Below are 19,080 nucleotides of genomic sequence, written 5' to 3'. Positions count from 1 at the left end.
AAGAAAGAAAAAGAAAAAGAAAAAACACCAAAAAACTTTTGAAAAATTTGTTACAAATCTGGGGGTAAGTGCTTCTCAGATGAGGGTAAGCCCCGTTACAAAACCTTTACTTCTCCCCTTCTCTGTAAAATAGCCTACAAAGTCTAGTTTACAGAGAGATGTCCAAGAGAAATAGGGTCATTTTTTCCTGTTTCAGATACACGGAAAGAACTACAGGAGAACCTTGCTGATTCTTCCTTGTAAATGGTAATTCAGATCTTAATTTCAAGCTAAGAGTGATTGGTTTTCATCTCCAGAAAACACGCCCAAGGAGAGAACTGTGGTTGTATTTAAATTAACTTAAGCTTGATTTTCTTTCGGAGCTGCAATATACTAAATTCTACTTTATCATGTACATATTGTTTATACTCGTACTTCCAAAAAGTCTTTGAGTCAGGGCATACACTGTTTTGCTACAAAGTACAGTCATAACATGAAGCATATTTTCCAAGTTACAAAAAAAGGGGACACCTTCATTTTTCTTTATGTACTGGTCCTCTCAGAGCAATCATTTACCAGTAAGATATCAACTGATAACTTAAAGAAATTTCATATTACCTTTATAGATTGTCTCTTAGTCACGTAATTCTCAGACTGCAGCAATTTCTCATAGTCTTCAAAAATCTAATAAAAAGAAAATAAATATTAGAGCATAAAACTAGCAGTGGTTTCTCTGCATTAGGGTTGCTTGCTCTCTTGCTTCAAAGGCAAATCCCCAACTCGCCAGGCCAGGGCAGCTCAACAGCGGTGCTTTGCATCTGTCTCTGTGCTTAATAACCTAGTGCTGATCACACTGTCCACAGGGAGCTTTCCCCCATTTCGCCATCCTCATTTACACATAAAGATACTGGGGGGTAGGAGGGCCAAGTGATACAACAGATGTACTTGTCCACTTAATTTTAGTTTTGCAAATTAAAAATTGAGAAGAAAAATGGAGTATCTGAGTCTTTTCAATACATTCTATTGAATAAAACATCTTATTAACTCATCTATTAAATGGGTAACAAAATAACACATTTGATGCCATTTTAGAGAAGTTGGTAGCTAGCTGGTAGCTATTAGCACAAGAAAAATTTAGGAGAAAATTAAACACACTTAGGGCTTCACATGATACCCCATGAAGAATCAAACTGCCAAGTTCATAGTGTAGACAGAGGAATAGGGCAACTTTTGCCACCTCCAGCTGGTCTCTCTGGAGGACTTCCACTCTTGACAAAAGCTGGGGGATGCTGGGGTTTGGGCCCTGTTTCCCACTGTGGCTGTCAACCATTGCCCAGGTCCTTCATTTTCGCAGAGTGCCAGACGCTGGGGAAGCTAAGTGTGGACCTCCTACCAGGCAAGACATGCCTCAGAGACCACAGAGGTAGGAAGAACAAGCCCAACGGAGAACTGAAGGTAGGAGAGTCCAGGGGCAAAGGAGGGTGGAAACCATTCCTGGTCCTCAGGAGGGCGGAGTGTGAGATGTGTGTGCACGGGTGTGATGAGGGCAAGAAGTGCCCACAGAGGATGATTACTGACAGGGAATTAAGAATGTGAAAAGTAACAACAAAACCATGTAGCTCACATTAAAGTCATAATAATTATACTCTTTTATAGGAAGGACTTACTATTTGTTCTGTCAGGATTTTGTGGGACTCAAAATTTATCAAATTTTGTGGTAAGTTTTTAAAAGTTTTAGTTCCAGTATAGTTAATGTACAGTGTTATATTAGTTTCAGGTGTATAATGTAATGCTTCAACAGTTCCACACATCTCCTGGTGCTCATACTGACCAGTGAGTGCACTCTTTAAGCCCCATCCCCTATTTCCTCCATCCCTCTACCTACCTCCCCTCTGGTAACCGTCAGTGTGTTCTCTAGAGTTAAGAGTCTGTTTCTTGGTTTCTCTCTTTCTCTCTTCTTTTTCCTTTGCTCGTTTGTTTCTTAAATTCCGCGAGTGCAACCATATGTGACCATAAACTTCAATGTGATTAAGGTATGACTGACTCCCCAGGATGCCACTTTCATTATTTTAGAGTCAGATGTCATGTGCTCCCATTTCATAGTTTACTTTTTAAAGAAATATGCAACTCAGAAAGTATGAAATGTCTGAGGGAGCATGAGTTCTCAGAGCTGGTGTTCAGGTCAGTGCAGCAGGCTTAGTGTCTGTGTAGCTACCAAATTACACAAGACGTGACTATAGGTACAAAGACAAAATCGGGTAAATAAGGGATCAAAGAGAATGAGTTTACAATCTTCCTTATTGTTGTGTACTATTTCCTGAAGGCAAAGCATTCTTGCACAAAACGTTTACATCACTCATTCCATAGAAGAGATTAGTAGCTGATGCCGCGGGTCTTGTCATAAACTATCGTAGCTCTTTTATTTTCACTCATTATCAATGGACATCTAATGAGGTTTGAACATTCCATCTAGCTCTACAGTTTCTGATCAGGTTCCTGCCTCTCAGGGAGCTCAAGAACCAGCCAGGAAGGTACAGACACACCATAATACAATGTGGAAAATGGAGGCAGCAGGGCGGGGGAGGGAGTGCTCGTGCAGGAATGTGAATGGGTGGGATTAAGGAAAGCCTTCTAGGCCTTCTAGAAGAGTCATGTTTTAGCAGAATCTCAAAAGGATGGGTTGGATTCACCATTTGAGAAGGGAGTTGGAAGACAGAAATATTTTGGCATTTCTACAAGTAAAACTAATTATCAAGCAAGTAAAATGATTTCTTTTAGTGAGGGTGGAGTGCTCTTTTATGGATACCTACTGCCCTTTGAGGGCAATGTGGATGCTCTTAAATCAGGGTCAAAGTAAGCAGGTGCCAGTCATTTTCTGGAGCTCAAGATACAACAGAAACAGGTGTGAAAAATGAGAAAGCCCCGATCTCCTGCCTTTCTCAATTTTCCACAAAGTTTCCTGATGACCAGGTAAAGAGACACGTTGGGTGCCGGTAGACTATGGTTCATGTCTGTTGTAAATCATAAAGAGGAGCAAGTGTCCACAGATCTAAGGCGGGGGGGCGGGGAGGGGGAAGAAAATGAAGTAAAATGTCAAAAAGGACTTCTACTTACAGTGTCATAATTTTGTTCTAAGAAGTCTGCGACCAACACTTTATGTCTGGTTAGTAAGTCCTAGAAAAAGAACAGTTATGTGAAATATAATTACTATAGCCAATAGATTTTATAAATCTGGCTTTTCTAAGAATGTTATAAGTACATTCATTTGAAACATATAGTTTCTGAAGAATATTTTCTTTACATCCACAAAATTATTTCCATTCTTAGTTTAAGATGTGAAATGCAAGTCTGTTTCATGTCAACAACAACAAAGGGTTTTAATTCGTATCATTGTTAAATTTATGATAGGAATAATTTAACCAGTGAAACAAACAGCACCTAAAAGATGGGGTTTAATGTATATTTCTTCAAGCCGTGACTGTATTGTGACCACGATCTAATAAATATCCAAATAAAGTCTATGATGAGCTATTCCAAATGTCGTTAATAACTTATTATTTTAAAAGAATGCCTAATGGCTTAAAACCATATCTCACAAGTTAAAAGATTTTTCAGGAATTTCAACCTTTAGTTTTTTTCTTAACCACGTTTAAAACAGAGGTACCTAGGATCCTGGGAAGCACAGAAATGATGGGCCATCGCAGGCGCCTCCTGCTCAGGGGTTAATGGACTGTGTGGTGATCTGTGGTGACTAAGTCATACAACACACTCATTCAAAGCTAAAGACAAGTAGACTGATCTTAAAGGCATAACTCTCAGAAAACTGAACAAAAGCATAAAGGAACATTTGACTGTCTTCAGCTCACACCTAAATTATATCCTTAATTCACCTTAATGTTGAAAGAAAATAAGCCTCACCTAATCCCTTTTATAAGCTTAGAGGCTGAATACCCTGTCTAGATAGAATGTAGAATTTAATTAAAAACATAACAAGAATTTTTAAGTTTTCCAAAACAAGTTCTTATGCTTTAATACACATTTAATTAAAACTTCCTAAAAGCATATAGAAGATCCCAACATAAATTCACAGAGATCAAGAAGGCAGCAGCAAGGGCAAAACTCACCTATTTCTATTTAGATATGTAAAATATTTAATTCATTTTTGTGCTATTAATTTTCAAGTTCCAGGACAATGAGACTGGCTCTTGATATCATTTTATTATCACCACATGTTGATTGAGCACTGCGTCTATTAGTAGAAACCCGTACTTTTTTTTTCCCCCAGTAGAACATTCAGGATTCTTTTGGAACTAGAACTTTAAAATGAGAAAACCCACTAGGGGAATTCATTCCTGTTCTCTCTGAAGTCAAAATTCAAATTAGTTCCTCTATCACGGGACCCCCCAAAAGAGCAAGGTAGTTCCACAGCATTCTCTGGGGTCCCTAGTTTTCAGACACCCCCTTCCCTAATGTGCTGAGCAGGATCAGTGATTTTTCTGAGCTGACCCCGGTGAGAAAGGGTTTCCTTCTATGGACTGCAGCAGACCTGGATCCACCTGTTGTAATAGTCAGCAGGCTTGACTGTGGGGACGGTGCCCTGTCACAGCCCCGGGTCTGCACACACAGTGGTGGTGGCAGCAGACGGAGCACTGTGCAGATGAATGCTGCCCGTCAAGGTGTCCATTCACTAACTGTTAGTGAATGGAAACCTTGAGTTAGTTATCTCCTCCAGAGTTAGTTAGAGTTAGTTAATGGAGTTAGTTATCTCCTCCAGAGTAGGAGGAATTGGGAGGAAGTCCTGTTAGTAGCAGCTCCTTCAAATTCCAAAAGAAAAAATTGGAAATAACTTACATATCCAATAATAGAAAAATAAATTATGATGGAGTAGAATTCCTCCAGCATGTGTACATGGTGGGTACAGCCAATAAATGATTCTCTCTCTCTCTGTTACACACCCACCCACCCACACACACACATACTCTCACACTTGTGTGTATATATTCCTAGCTACACCCTCAAATTTTTGCATGTAGTAAATGCATGTGCAAAACTGGAGGAATTGACCATATATATACATATACCCATACATATATACACAGAATACCAAGACAAATATAATTGCTGCATCATTATAGATCACGTGACGTGGGGAAAAAAATCAGCTAAAAGCCTACCCAAAAAGGAAAAAGCAGAAAGTTGCAAAGAGACATAAAGTTCAGATTTCAAATAATTTAAAATTTTAAACTATTTGAAACAGTGTACACTTTCATCCCACCTCCTCACAATTCTGTTTTGACAAGACTAAGTTTTGCATAGTCTATGCATTATGCTAAAAAAAAAAAATCTGATATTGCTATGGAGGGATTTCTGCACACCTTGGGTCACACACAGGGTGGAGTGACAGAAACACACTCAATGGCAGGAACGTGACAGTAGATGGGCCAAGCAGCAACTGCCGTTCTTGGAGGATTTACTATGTGTCGGGGAACGTGCAGAGCTCCTTATACATGTGATTTCTCATCGTCACAACTCTGCAAGGCAGGGATTATTTTCTTCATCTCACAGGAGAGGAAAATGAAACTCCAAGGTTAACTCCTTGCTCAAGGACATACAGCCAGTCAGGTGGCAGAGGGAGGTGGAATTCAAACCCCTTCTATCTTGTCATGGAAGGAGGGATGAAAGAAATGCTGATTTTTAGGAATGTTTTCTGGGAAAGGACAATTTGTAGACAATACTGTGACAAAAAATATAAACAATGTTAAATTGTTTATTCATTGTTTATTAATGAGTAAAACTGAGCAACAGTCATCTTAGAGCTCAAAACAAAAAAGGCAAGTCTAAGAGGTTAAAAGCAAAAGACAAAACCAAAAGAAAATCACACTAAAACCTAGCCAGCCAGACAACCAAATTCCCCTGAAGCCATCTACTTAAAAAGAAACAGTGACTTATGGTCACTGTTGTATTATATTAACCACAGCATTTTGGAAAAATATAAATTGACATTTCCAATATTGTTAGCATGCTGAAAAGCTTTTTTTTAAAGCTTTATTTATTTGGGCGGGGAGAGAGAGAAACAATAATAAGTAGACTCCCTGGGGCACCTGGGTGGCTCGGTGGGTTAAAGCCTCTGCCTTCGGCTCAGGTCATGATCTCAGGGTCCTGGGATGGAGCCCCGTGTCAGGCTCCCTACTCAGCAGAGTGCCTGCTTCCCCGCCCTCCCCTCTGCTTGCCTCTCTGCCTACTTGTAATATCTCTCTCTGTCAAATAAATAAATAAAATCTTAAAAAAAAAAAAAAAAGTAGACTCCCTGCTAAGCAAGAAGCCCAATACAGGGATCTAAGGATCCTGAGGTCATGACCTGAGCTGAAATCAAGAGTTGGATGCTTAACAGACTGAGCCACCCAGGGGACCCCCCAACTTTTTTTTCTAGAAAACTTTTTATGGTTATTTAGATTTTCAGAGACTTAAGTTTGACGGAAAATATGCTGAGGCATAGCTTAAAACATCAATTTATTTTTGATATTTAACATAGGGCTGCAAATTAAATTGGGTTGAACATATGATAGCAAGACATTATTATCAAGTATAGTTTATTTTATTAAATGTTGAAAAATCTTTGGGGGAAATTTTGAAAAATACATATTCGTTTCAGAGTTTGTTCTTTGTTTATAATTATTTGTGAAGCTTTACTTACAGTCTTTTAGAAAAAGAACCAACTCTGTTTCCATGACAGCAGTCATCACACAGAAAAGGGGGAAAAAAAATGGGACTACACTGTCTATTAACAGAAAACATCTCCTTAGCCGTTTAGGCACAGACAGTTTGCTAGAAAGAAACAGAATCATGTTTTGTGTTAAGTGTTAGTCTTCAGATTTGACGCGTCAAGGCCTCTCTCACCGTGTGCGCTAGATAGACTTTGGGGGCTTCATCAGTGGCCACTGTACAACTTCTGCTTTGCTGGGGGAAACTGAGTGGACCGTGGAACGGAGCAGGCTCTCGAGTTACACAGCACTCTGAGCACACACCCAGGCCTGCAGCCCTTGCTCCCCCTCCCTCCCCCCACCAGGGAACTCTCCTTAGTGCTGTCCCTAGACTTTTCCTCCCTCTCTTTTCTTCCTTCCCCTCACTCTTTGCTGTTCTCTCTAGTTTTCTTCTTCTCTTCTTACATCTTTGTCTTCTAGATCGCCTTCTTCCTTCTTCTTTCCTGTGCCCTTTGCCTTCTACCCCAGAGAGATAGGGTCTTCCTCTGCTTGGACTTGTCGGGGAGAATCTAGGGAGCAGACAGGACTGGGGGGAGACATGTGGAAAACGCCAGCAGGCTGGTGACCCCTCTCCCTTCAAACCCAGATTCTAGGTTGGTCCTGTACTTATTTCAGGCTTGGCTGAGGCCTATAAGGACTGATGGCACTCCGGCTCCTCTCCTCTCCTGTCTCAGGCAGTTCAGCCCTGGTTCCAAACTAGCACACACCCCCGCCCCCCATTTATTAAAACAAAAGTGCCACAGTAAATTGTCCCCCCCCCCCCAAACAGGATTCTCTCTGACAGGAGTTCTTATCAATTCAATTTTCCTCATTTCATGACATCTCAGAGATATCGTGGAAATGTCATGATGGACTGTGTCACAGGCGGAAGGGGCCCAGCCTTGCCTACCCCTTCATGAGGCTATCTTTAGGGTGGGGTCCACTCACCAGTGGTTCCTCTTCTCCGTCACAGCAAGCTCCTCTCACTGCCCTGCTGCAGGCCCCCTCTCCATCCCTTCCCTTTGCTGAGGTCCCCCTACCTCCTGCTCCCCTCCAGTCCCTGTTGTTTCTTGTCTCTGCTCCCTGGTGCTCTCTCACACTTCCTGCCACCATGTGAGCTTATGCATCTTTTAATGGACTCAGGGCACCTTCTTAGAACAGGCTGAGTAAGTCCCTAGTCTCTAGATAATACATAGTTTTCAGTATAACAAACTATAGCTTTCACTTTTCTTGACCTCTGGAGAGCTGTTAAAAGGAACTATTTATCATTCCAGTTATAGGTAAATTTCAAGTCATTTACATAAAATTGTAAGATTAAAGTATTTACTAATACTGGCATATGGCCTGTGTCAGTATTATTAAATTATTTATTTAATATATAAAAAATAAAAGTCATATATGGATTATAATTAGGTAACAGTATTTATATCCTAAAAAAGTAGAAGTAAATTTGGAATGATATAAATGGAGCAAGTATATTGCTGAAATGCTTTTAAAGAAGTGAATCTGAGTATATACATTTAAACAAGTCTTGTCTACTTTGTAATTGACTTTTTTGTCAATAATGCTGTTACATCATCAGCTTAAAATATATTCAAAAATCCTCTTCTAAAATGGTCTTCAGTCCAATGTGGTAGACAATGAAGAAAATCAGACTCTATTTTAGTCATTTTAAAATTTATTTTTATTATCATTCCCATTATTATTACCAAGACCAAAAACAGTCCTAGCTACCATGACCACCTACTTTATCCAGTTAACCTGAATGTCAAACAACTTTGCACCGTTTCCAGAACTTTTATCTGCCCTCGGAAAGATCTGCTACTACTGGAAAATGAACATGCCATGGACAGTGATACTAGTTTCAAAATATATTAAATAATGGCAGGATCATAAGAATAAGTAAATGATTTTCTAAGACAGAAATCTTTAAGGTGACATCATTCATTGGATGTCTAAGTTCTAGTATTTAGTTTGCAAATTAGGTACATTATTTTCTAATATGTTTCTGAACATCTTTTGAATGGTCAAACTCGGAAACAGAAAGTAAAATGGGGCTGGGGGCTGAGGGAAGGGAGAAATGGAGCACTGGTGTTTAACGGGTACTAGTTGCACAACAGTGTGAATATATTTCACACTACTGAACTGTATACACTGATAAATGGTTACCATGGTAGTTTTATGTTATATATATTCTTTTACAACAATTAAAAAATTTTAATATAAAACTAAGATTAAATTCGTATTTAGTAACAGAATAGATAAGTTCATAAGAACACAAGGGATTATGAAGAAAACACAATTCATTTATGAGTAATTTGCTTCACTGAGTGAGAATTTACAATTACGCTAATAAAGTACGGTGATGTCCTTCAGAGGCAAAGATGTCATTCTCCAGCTCCCTTCACTACACAGTCCCTTCCCCTGCTGGTAAACACTGTTCCTGCTTCCCAGATAACCTTCTGGAGGTATTCAGTGCGGATACAACTTAAGTGGCAGTTTATACCCTTTGTTTTTAACATAAGTGAAAGCATGCTTTGCTGAGAATATTACATGTCCCTTTTTTCACATATATTGCAATTCATTCTGCATGAGTTTGTGACAAGTATTTTGAGTTGTTTTTTTCTACAGTGTGATAGACTGGCCTAATAGAATGCATGACTGATGCTTTACGTTTTATATCATAAATCACAGTTGGTTATGCTCAGGCCTAAGGAATAGCCTTTCCTGCTTCTTTAAAATTAAACTGCCTCCTCAGAGGCCAACTGACTTTAACTAAATGCTGAAACTAAATGACCTAGCTGATTCAGAAAAAAAAAAAAAAAAATTACCTTAAAAGTAGCAAAGGCATCAGAAGCAATATCGAATGTTGACAACTCCACATACTTAAAGAAGTCTCGGAACTGATTAGAAAAGAGGATGATTTTGGCAAGTGGTTCGTGTCGAATACATTCTCTCAGCATAATCCCACAACGTAAGGCGATCTGTGGGGCTTCATATCTAAAGCATAAACAAGACAGAAATGCAGAACACTGTTATCCTATTAACAAAATAATATTAATGGTACCAAAAGAACCATTTCAATACTGCTGTTAAAGGAAACATAGATATACCATTTGTCACAGTTCATTCAAACATCATTCATTCAATACCCCTGAATATCTGTGATGTGCCTGGCACTATTCCAAATGCTGGGGATATAATAGTAAGCACAACACGCTACTGCCTTCCTAAAGTTCGTATTTTTTAGTGGGAATACTATTTAGTGGGGTAAGAGACAGATTATAAACAATGAAAAGAAATTTCATATTCTGAGAAGTGCTATGAAACTGAAGACATTAAAATATTTATATACAGAGTGTAACTACTTAATTTTATTTCATTTAGATTGAGTGGTCAGGTAAGGAACAAAGCGTTCCAGGCAAAGGGAACTAACCACAAAGGCTCCACGGCAAGAGCCAGCTTGGTGAGTTAGCGAAGACTAAGGCCAGTGTGGCTGGAATGTAGGGGAAGAACAGTGGACGGTATGAAATGAAGCAAGAGTGGAGAAGGACAGGGGCCAGATCACATACCGCTCCCTAGGCTAAGCTAAGGAGTTTGGTTTTAAAGTGATAGGAAGACTTTGGAGAGTTTAACAAATTAAGATGGCTTGACATATGCTTTCAAAAGATCACTCTGGGCATCTGTGGAGAATCTATTATAAAACATGGGAAAAAATGGGGACACCCTGGTGGCTCAGTTGATTAAGCATCTGACTTGATTTGGGCTCAGATCTCAGGGTCATGAGATTGAGCCCTACATGGGGCTCCATGCTGGGCGTGAGCCTGCTTAAGAGTCTCTCTTTCTCCATCTACCTCTGCCCCTCCCACCTCCTCATGCACTGGCTCTTTAAAAAAAAAAAAAAGAAGGAAAAATGAGCTGGCAAGTTAGAGTGGGAGCAGGGGAACTGGGTAGGAGGAGGAGCAGCAGCCCAGCTAGAGATGAGGGTGGCCTGGACTGATATGGTAGTAGTACATGACAGGACTGTGGGCAGATCCGGCATATTGCTTGGAGGAACGATGTAGCTGGGGTAGGGTGGGGAACAAATCTGGGGTGAGGGAAATTGAAGACTCAAGAACGATTCCCATATTTTAGGCCTGAATAATTAGGCAGATGGTGGTACCAATTTTTAAAATGAATAAAACTAGTAGATGAGCAGATCAGTGAAGAAATTAAGTTTGTTTCTGACCATGTTAACTCTGAGATGCCTGATATCTAAGTAGGACTGTCTCCTTGGCAGTAGAATATGTCTATCCAGGGTTCAGGAAGAAGATAAGGATAGATATTACATGCACATATATGCAGTTGGTATGTAATAGATGACCAGTAATAAATAGCTGTGTATTGAATGACCCCCTGAAATCATGAATTACAGCTTGCAGCAAAAATTGCACTAGAAAAACACAATGTTTATTGTAGGAAACAATTCAGGACTGGCACGTTAGATCTGTTCCCTTCCTAATTTAATAACAATACTCCAAGTGTCAAATTCAACATTGAAATAAATCTAGTTTGAGTTACATTTCAGTGTATGATTAGGTTTCAAGAAAATGAACAAAACTTAGCTCAAGTAAAACAAGTTCAATAATAAAATGATGCAGTTGTCCATTGTGTGGTAAATAGTAGAATAGAACAAAAGAAGGTATGATGGTAAAACACTGGGAAGTGCGTATAGGATAAAAAAATACTTATTTCATTTCATTTCAATTAAATACAATATTAATTTTTATGGTTCTAATACAAAGCCCACTGGAAAAAAAACTCAATTATTTCAATTCTTGAAAAAGCGCTTTCCTATAATGTTGGGGATAGAAAAAAAATGATATCCATGAAGTGCCTATATAATCTTTCAGATTTACCATGACTTTTCCAGGTTAGAAAAATTACAGCCAAAAAATGTTTAAAAGCAAAAATGACCACTGAACAGATGAGAATTGAAATGAACAAATAAGAAGAATGAATAGATGAAAATCAAAACAAAACCACCCTTACACAAAACTTCGAGATATAACTCACCAAATATAAGTGGTAACATTCTGTTGAGCAATAAAAAATAATGCAGTATTCTTTAAAAGACAACATCTACATGACTTTTTTGATTTAAGAATAAAATCTGTCTCCTACAACCTAGGAAACTGGCTACTTTGCAAAGTCAAATCCACAAATACAGTAGTGGAAATCTTAAACAAGTATATTTGAGAGGATTCACTAAACTAGGGAGTATTTATCATTTTTGTTCTGTTTTATGCTGAATACTATCTATAACTCCTTTGCGTATTCCCTGAATAACTGATATTAACATTAAATGTTAATATATTCAGATAGGTATGATTATTTGCAGAATATTTAAAAATACCCATTTATAGTGTTAATAATTTCTCTTACCAGAAGAACCTGAAAATCAGCCTGCTGGTACACATGGAAGAGTTATAGATGGAAAAATATTAAAATGTTATAAAGAGGGGTGTATTTTCTGAATTGTGAAGGAGAAAAGCATTGCTGTTTATTGGTAGAGTACTTTAGAGAATATGAAATAAAGACTGTTGACAAAAAGAAAGAACCCAAGACAAGATTTTATTTATTTATTTGACAGAGAGAAATCACAAGTAGATAAAGAAGCAGGCAGAAAGAGAGAGAGGGAAGCAGGCTCCCTGCCGAGCAGAGAGCCCGATGCGGGACTCGATCCCAGGACCCTGAGATCATGACCTGAGCCGAAGACAGCGGCTTAACCCACTGAGCCACCCAGGCACCCCTGACCCTAAATTTTTAATTTCATTTCTCATCCCATTCCATACATCTTTGGGGTATGCCATTCTCTCAGCCTAGAATGTCCTTTCCTTACACCTCTACCTCTGAAATTCTCTCTCATCTTTCAAGGCTTCATTGCTGGGGATAGGTTTTACTTGTTACCATCTTGCTCTCTTGTTACCTTCTCCTTTCCTCCTCTGCTCCCATCTCCATATGGTTTATCTTACTTGTACTTTCCCCTTTCCCCACCTCAGTCTCCAGTGTGCTTAGCATAATGTTTTACACGAAGTAGGCACATAGTGAAATTAATGATTTTCTTCTTCTTTTCCTTCTTCTTTAGAGAGAGAGTGTGTGTGTGCACAATTTGGGGGGGGGTGGAGAGAATCTTAAGCAGGCTCAATGTCAATTATGGAGCCCTATGTGGGGCTCAGTCTCACAACCCTGAAATCATGACCTGAGCTAAAATCAAGAGCCAGACGCTTAACCAACTGAGCCACCCAGGTGCCCTTGAAGTTAATGAATTTCAAATTCTGACTGAAATTCTTAATAGTAGAACTCTAATGAAACTCAGACTCTGGCTCTATGATCTAAAGCCAACATTCTTCTCATTTCTTGATTTAATTTCCAAACTGAGACTATCTATAAAAAGTTTATACTTCAGACTTTTGTGTATAATTAGTTCACTTTTTCCTTTCATTTGGTAAAGTTTATTGGAACCATCTGTGATATACTATTTATTCTTAAGGATGAAAAAATATTTTAAAAAATATCCCTCTGGGTCAGAACACTGCATCCCATTAGTTTGTGCTTAAGAGTAGAAATGTCATTCTCTGAGATGACAGCTTCTTAAAGGTAGGAATATATTGAGATATATAGAGAAATATAGAGAAACTCTTAGTTTTCGTCAGTACCCTTTAAGCGACCTATAATTTATATATATCATTTCAACCTTACTACCCTCTAGGATATTGGTTTCTAATAGTTTACTGTTCCACAAATTAAGCCTATCTTAGGTTTCAAATCCCAGTAGCATTAATATCCTTATACTTGGTATAGAATAAATATCTCATCTATTCTAGTCCACTTATGACAGGTTCCCAAGGACAGGGACCACAATGAATCACTCTACCTCCACAATGACTAATTTACATCAGATTGCCAATAAAGATAAATCCAATAAATGTTGAATCATTATTTTATAGAATTGAATTATATCTTTCTTTTTGATTTGTAGTTTGGATCATATAGTCTGGCCTTCAATTAACTATATTAGTATAGAGAAGGCACACTACTATATATGCATGTTTATTCAGATAATCACAGCATATAAGATCCCTTTTGAATTTAATAAAAGCTAAAATATAAGAGCAATTTTCTCCTCTAGCAGTGAACTACAGTAAACATACAAAAAATGGTCAGAATATCTTGTGAAAGAATATCTCAAGTTAGGAAAATGTATAAGGGGGGAAAATGACTTTTGTTGTTGCTGGGAGCAAACAATGTCAGGCAGTAGTTAGAAAAGTTCTGTAAAATGTCACTTAACAAACACTTGGCCTCCTCAATATAGGCAATAAGTTTTGCTTTTAATCTAGATATATTTGCTTACTTTATAAATAAGGAGATAACTCTGTCCATTAAAGAGGCTTAGAAGCAGTAATAATCCAATGTCAATGAGAAGCCCTAGCAACCAGATTATAGTCTCTAAGAACCATTCCTCACAAAAAAGAACAAGAGTCCTTGGTAGAAATGGCTGATTCCAAGTCTGTGTTAGGAAATATACAAAATGGGCCTGGAATATCTTGAGCCGAAAAGCAAGGAATCTCACTTGCTAATGTGAGTAATATCAAAAGGTCATGAGGCAACTTGAAGGATAGACAACTGGGCATCAGCAAGAAAAATAAAACATATGGAAAAAAATTAAACCCACAAGTTCATAATGATAATAAAAGGATGGGGAAAGGGGAGAGAGAGAGCGAGAGAGAGCAAAGAAACCCAGATGCCAATGGAAGTTCCTGGAGTAATAACTTATTTCTCTCTAAATTGATAATGGAAGCAAAAGAATTAGGCATTTATTCTACTTCTCTGGTGTGAATTGTATTTTAAAATAGTTAAATTGTTGTGGGAGATGATGGAAAGGTAATCTCTAAAACTACATTAGTCGATAAATGCATGAAAAATGATAGGATTCTTTTTGTAACCGCTAATGAGATGACTGCATTGTACGCTGTTTATCAATGAATGGTAAAATGGTTAAGTGTAAAGCTGATGAGGAACTTTACAATGGATTAATCTGTCTCCACCTGAAGCCACTGTTCAATCTTAGTATTACAAAATGTATGTCTCCTGATGAGATCAAATATGAACTACACAGCACCACCTACAAAGTATGATTGCCAAAATAGAACTGAATCTGAATTTAATCAGTCTTTAAATATAACCTCCAGGACAGAAATACAGGGGACAGTGGAACAAGTTAAGTGACACCATTAGGAAGCAATATGACAAATCCAGAATGGAGAAAATTCTGTACCTAATGAACACAGTTTTTCAAAAAGTTAGTGTCATAAAAAAGGGGAGTGTGTGCAGTTCTCAATGAAAAGAGATTTTAAAAAGACCAATGTGGTATTACAACCAAATTCAGCAAGTGGAACTTGTTAGGATCCTTAACTGAACAACTATGGAAATTTGGGGGAAAAGGGACAATCAAGGAAATTTTAGTATGGAGCAGGTATTAGTTACTAAAGAATTATTGTGGGGGCACCCAGGTGTCTCAGTTAAGCATCTGACTTTGGCTCAAGTCACATCCACATCCGGCTCTCTGCTCAGCAGGAAGCCTGCCTCTCCCTCTCCACTCCCCCAGCTTGTGTTCCCTCTCTCTGTCAAATAATTAAATTAAACCTTTAAAAAAGTTACTGTTACTTTTTAAGTATAATAATTACATTGTGGTTATATAAAATTTATCTTTCTATTTTTGTAATGCATCTCAAAGTATATTATTTAGGGTTGATACAACAAGATTACATGAGGTTTGGGATTTGCTTTAAAATACTCCAGCCAAAAAAGTAGGGGTTGGTATTTGGGAGATGATGAAACAAACACAGTGAAATACTGATGGTTGTTAAGACTGGTGATGAGTACATAGGGCTTCTTTGTACTCTCTACCTTTGTATATGGTTGAAAATTTTTATATTAAAAAATTTTTAAATAGTATTATTAGGAGATATTTATGATTTCAACATTAGACTTCTGGAATATCTTTCATTGGCTATGATTTTTAATTGATCACTGAGAGGAGTTTAAGTGGTTCTCTCAGTAACGTGGAATGTCATTTGTCTGGTCCAAGAGAAAAGTTCATTTATAAAGTTCATTTATTTATAATTGTTTCATAAAATTTGGGTTCCAAATCCTTCATACCATGTTTTGTATCCTATATCCAGATGATCATCTTTGATGGGCAATTACCTAGTAATTTCCTCCTTTCTTTCTTTCTCTCTCTTTTCTTTCTTCCTTCCTTCCTATCTTCCTTCCTTCCTTTCTCTTTCTCTCTCTCTCTTTCTTTCTCTCTTCCTCCCTTCCTTGCTTGTTAGAATTATGTTCAATACGGAATGTTACTATCATTTTCTTAAATAACATCAGTTTGATTTGTAAATGCACCAATCAAGGTTTGTCCTGAGTTTTGAAAAGTAGTTTTACAAGAGATAATTCAGTAAAAATGCTGACCTTTAACAAAGGATTTAGCATTTTAAGCTAAACACGTGTGACAGGTTAAGTTGGTTCTGGCGAAACTGTTCTACTTAGGACTTCTGGTCTACCCTGTACTCAACATCTTCTATAATTTCCTTGCTCTTCACACCTGAATGGTCCGCAAATCTTATTAAAGATACAGTAATGGTAAAGAACATGGAATTTAGAAACAGATCTGGATTGAAAACTTGGCTTTGTCATTTATTAGCTTTATTACCTTGAGCAATACCCTTACCCTAAGCTTCAACATCCTCATCTGTAAAATGGCAAGAGTAATACTCAGTCCTCACAGTATTATCAAAAGAATTAGATGAAATAACGTAAGTAAAGATATTTAATGCAACAGTTAGCACATAGCAAGCACTCAGTAAATGGTATCTCCACAACAGGATGTGAAGGAATGGATTTAAAGTCTGGGTTAAAAAATAAAAGAAGAATCATTACAACAGAGAATAAAGCCCAGAGATATCATCACCAAATTGTTGATAATGGTTTTCTTTGGAAGATATAATGGTTAGTACTCCCCTTCTATATTATACATTTTTTAAAAGATTTTATTTATTTGTTTGCCAGAGAAAGAGAGAGAGTACAAGCAGGGGCGTGGCAGGCAGAGGAAGAAGCAGGCTCCCCACTGAGCAAGGAGCCTGATGTGAGACTCAATCCCAGGACCCTGGGATCACGACCTGAGCTGAAGGCAGATGCTTAACTGACTGAGCCACCCAGGTGTCCCTATTTTATATATTTCTAAAATATTTGAAGTTTAAAATAATAAGTATGTGCTACTTTGAGTCAGAAAATAATTAAAATATTTTTAAAATATCTGTTTTCTTCATTCCCAGTATCACCACTAAAGTTTTGGTCCTAATTATCTCTTGCTTGGACTCTTCCAAGCTGGACTCTCAGTACCTCCATGCTCTAAGCCATTTTCCACACTGCCACCAGAACTCATCATGTCTAGCCCCTGGGGAGTTCCATGTTACCTACACAATGACATTCAGACTCCCTGGTGGGACATAGAAGGCTCTTTATAATCTGTTCTCAGCCTTTCCAGCTTTATCGCCCAACCTTCCCTCCCATTCACACTGGACTCTAGCTACACCAGAAATCCTGGCAACCTCCAAACACATTATGCATTTTGATGCCACCTTGCCTTTGCACACAAGACACTCAATCCTTCTCTTTGTGCTTATTTGGCAATTTCCTACTTTAAGACCTCCATTTTTGATGTCCCGTAAAATAATAACAATGACGTGTAATGAGTTGTCTCTTCTCATTGTAGACTATGAATGCTTGAGGAATGGAAAGCTGGGTAGTAGTTTGAGAGCACAGACTCTGGAGCCAGACTACTTGAGTTTAAATCGTACTAGCTATGTGACTTCAGATAAGTTAGTTAACCTCTCTGGGCTGCATATAAAATAGGTTATATTTTATAACAGCAGCAGCAGCAGCAATAATAACTACCTACAAGACTATTATATGAATACAAAGCAAGGCTTGACATTTTATTAAAATACAATCTAAACTTCTACCATGACTATGACTATTATTAGTGTTATTATTACTAGTACTGTTACTATTGTAGGCCCTTCATAAATGAACTAATAAGCAGTTTTAGCCTTATAAACGAAACTAAATATTAACTTTTTAGAAGAAATGGGAAGATATATAAAACTTTCCTAATGAATCAAAGTTGAGGAAGTTCTTCTTCTTTTTTTTTTTTTAAAGATTTTATTTATTTATTTGACAGAGAGAGATCACAAGTAGGCAGAGAGACAGGCAGAGAGAGGAGGAAGCAGGCTCCCTGCTGAGCAGAGAGCCCGATGCGGGACTCGATCCCAGGACCCTGAGATCATGACCTGAGCCGAAGGCAGCGGCTTAACCCACTGAGCCACCCAGGCGCCCGAGGAAGTTATTCTTAAAGTAAATAGTTCTTATTTTTCTATTATGAATATAATTACATGAAAATGGAGTCCTAGAATAAAAATCTGTATATTAACAAAGTGGCTTTTTAATTAAGTGATTAAAAATTATTTTCTCCACATACTAGAAAAAATGCAAGCTATTTAAGTTTTTCTTCTTAAATACAAAAAAATGACATACAATTATCTATTACAAATTATACATAGGTTAACTGGTAAGTATAGGTGTCTAATGAATAGAGAGTTCATATTTCAAATATAAGGAACTTTATTTACATCAATTTAGTCATCTGCTAATACACTGAATGACTTGTTTTATCAAATAATTTGTATACGAATAGTAGTCCTTTGAACTCATCAGAAAACACCATCAAGTGGTACATAAGCACATTTTTAAATAATTAAAGATATAATATAGATATATAAAGAGACACTAATTATTCACACTTAGTAAACTCTATGTAATCCTAATTTTTTTTTGTAATCCTAATTTTTAAAAACCCAAGGTCCCACAATTTTAGAGTCACATATAAACATAATCCAACAGTAAAAAGTCATTTAAAACAAGTCATTAAAAGAGATTCGAGGGGCGGCTGGGTGGCTCAGTGGGTTAAAGCCTCTGCCTTCGGCTCAGGTCATGATCCCAGGGTCCTAGGATGGAGCCCCACATGGGCTCTCTGCTCAGCAGGGAGCCTGCTTCTCTCTCTTTCTCTCTCTCTCTCTCTCTCTCTGGCTGCCTTTCTGCCTACTTGTGATCTCTGTCAAATAAATAAATAAAATCTTTAAAAAATTTTAAAAAATAAAAGAGATTCGAATTGGGGTGCTGGGTGGCTCAGTTGAGCGACTGACTCTTGGTTTCAGTTCAGGTCCTCGTCTCAGGCTTGTGAGATCAAACCTCACAGAGGTCTCAA

At 37.8% G+C, this 19,080-nt stretch overlaps 1 protein-coding gene across 16 annotated transcripts in view; it reads right to left on the bottom strand.

The window, feature by feature from the left end:
• Positions 1 to 19,080, bottom strand: part of CAB39L (calcium binding protein 39 like) — a 121,843-nt gene that overhangs the window by 20,959 nt on the left and 81,804 nt on the right. For all 16 annotated transcript variants that reach the window (XM_082701548.1, XM_082701556.1, XM_082701547.1 and 13 more), the window contains 3 exons: positions 9,551 to 9,719; positions 3,094 to 3,153; positions 598 to 663 (listed from right to left, as the gene is read on the bottom strand). In XM_082701548.1, the coding sequence (XP_082557674.1) occupies positions 598 to 663; positions 3,094 to 3,153; positions 9,551 to 9,719 (295 nt within the window). The remainder of the gene's footprint in view (positions 1 to 597; positions 664 to 3,093; positions 3,154 to 9,550; positions 9,720 to 19,080) is intronic.

The sequence above is a fragment of the Mustela nivalis genome (assembly GCF_964662115.1).
Source record: "Mustela nivalis genome assembly, chromosome: 15".
NCBI lineage: Eukaryota > Metazoa > Chordata > Mammalia > Carnivora > Mustelidae > Mustela > Mustela nivalis.
Note: the sequence above shows the minus strand (reverse complement) of the source record. Positions and strands in the feature narration are given on the sequence as shown.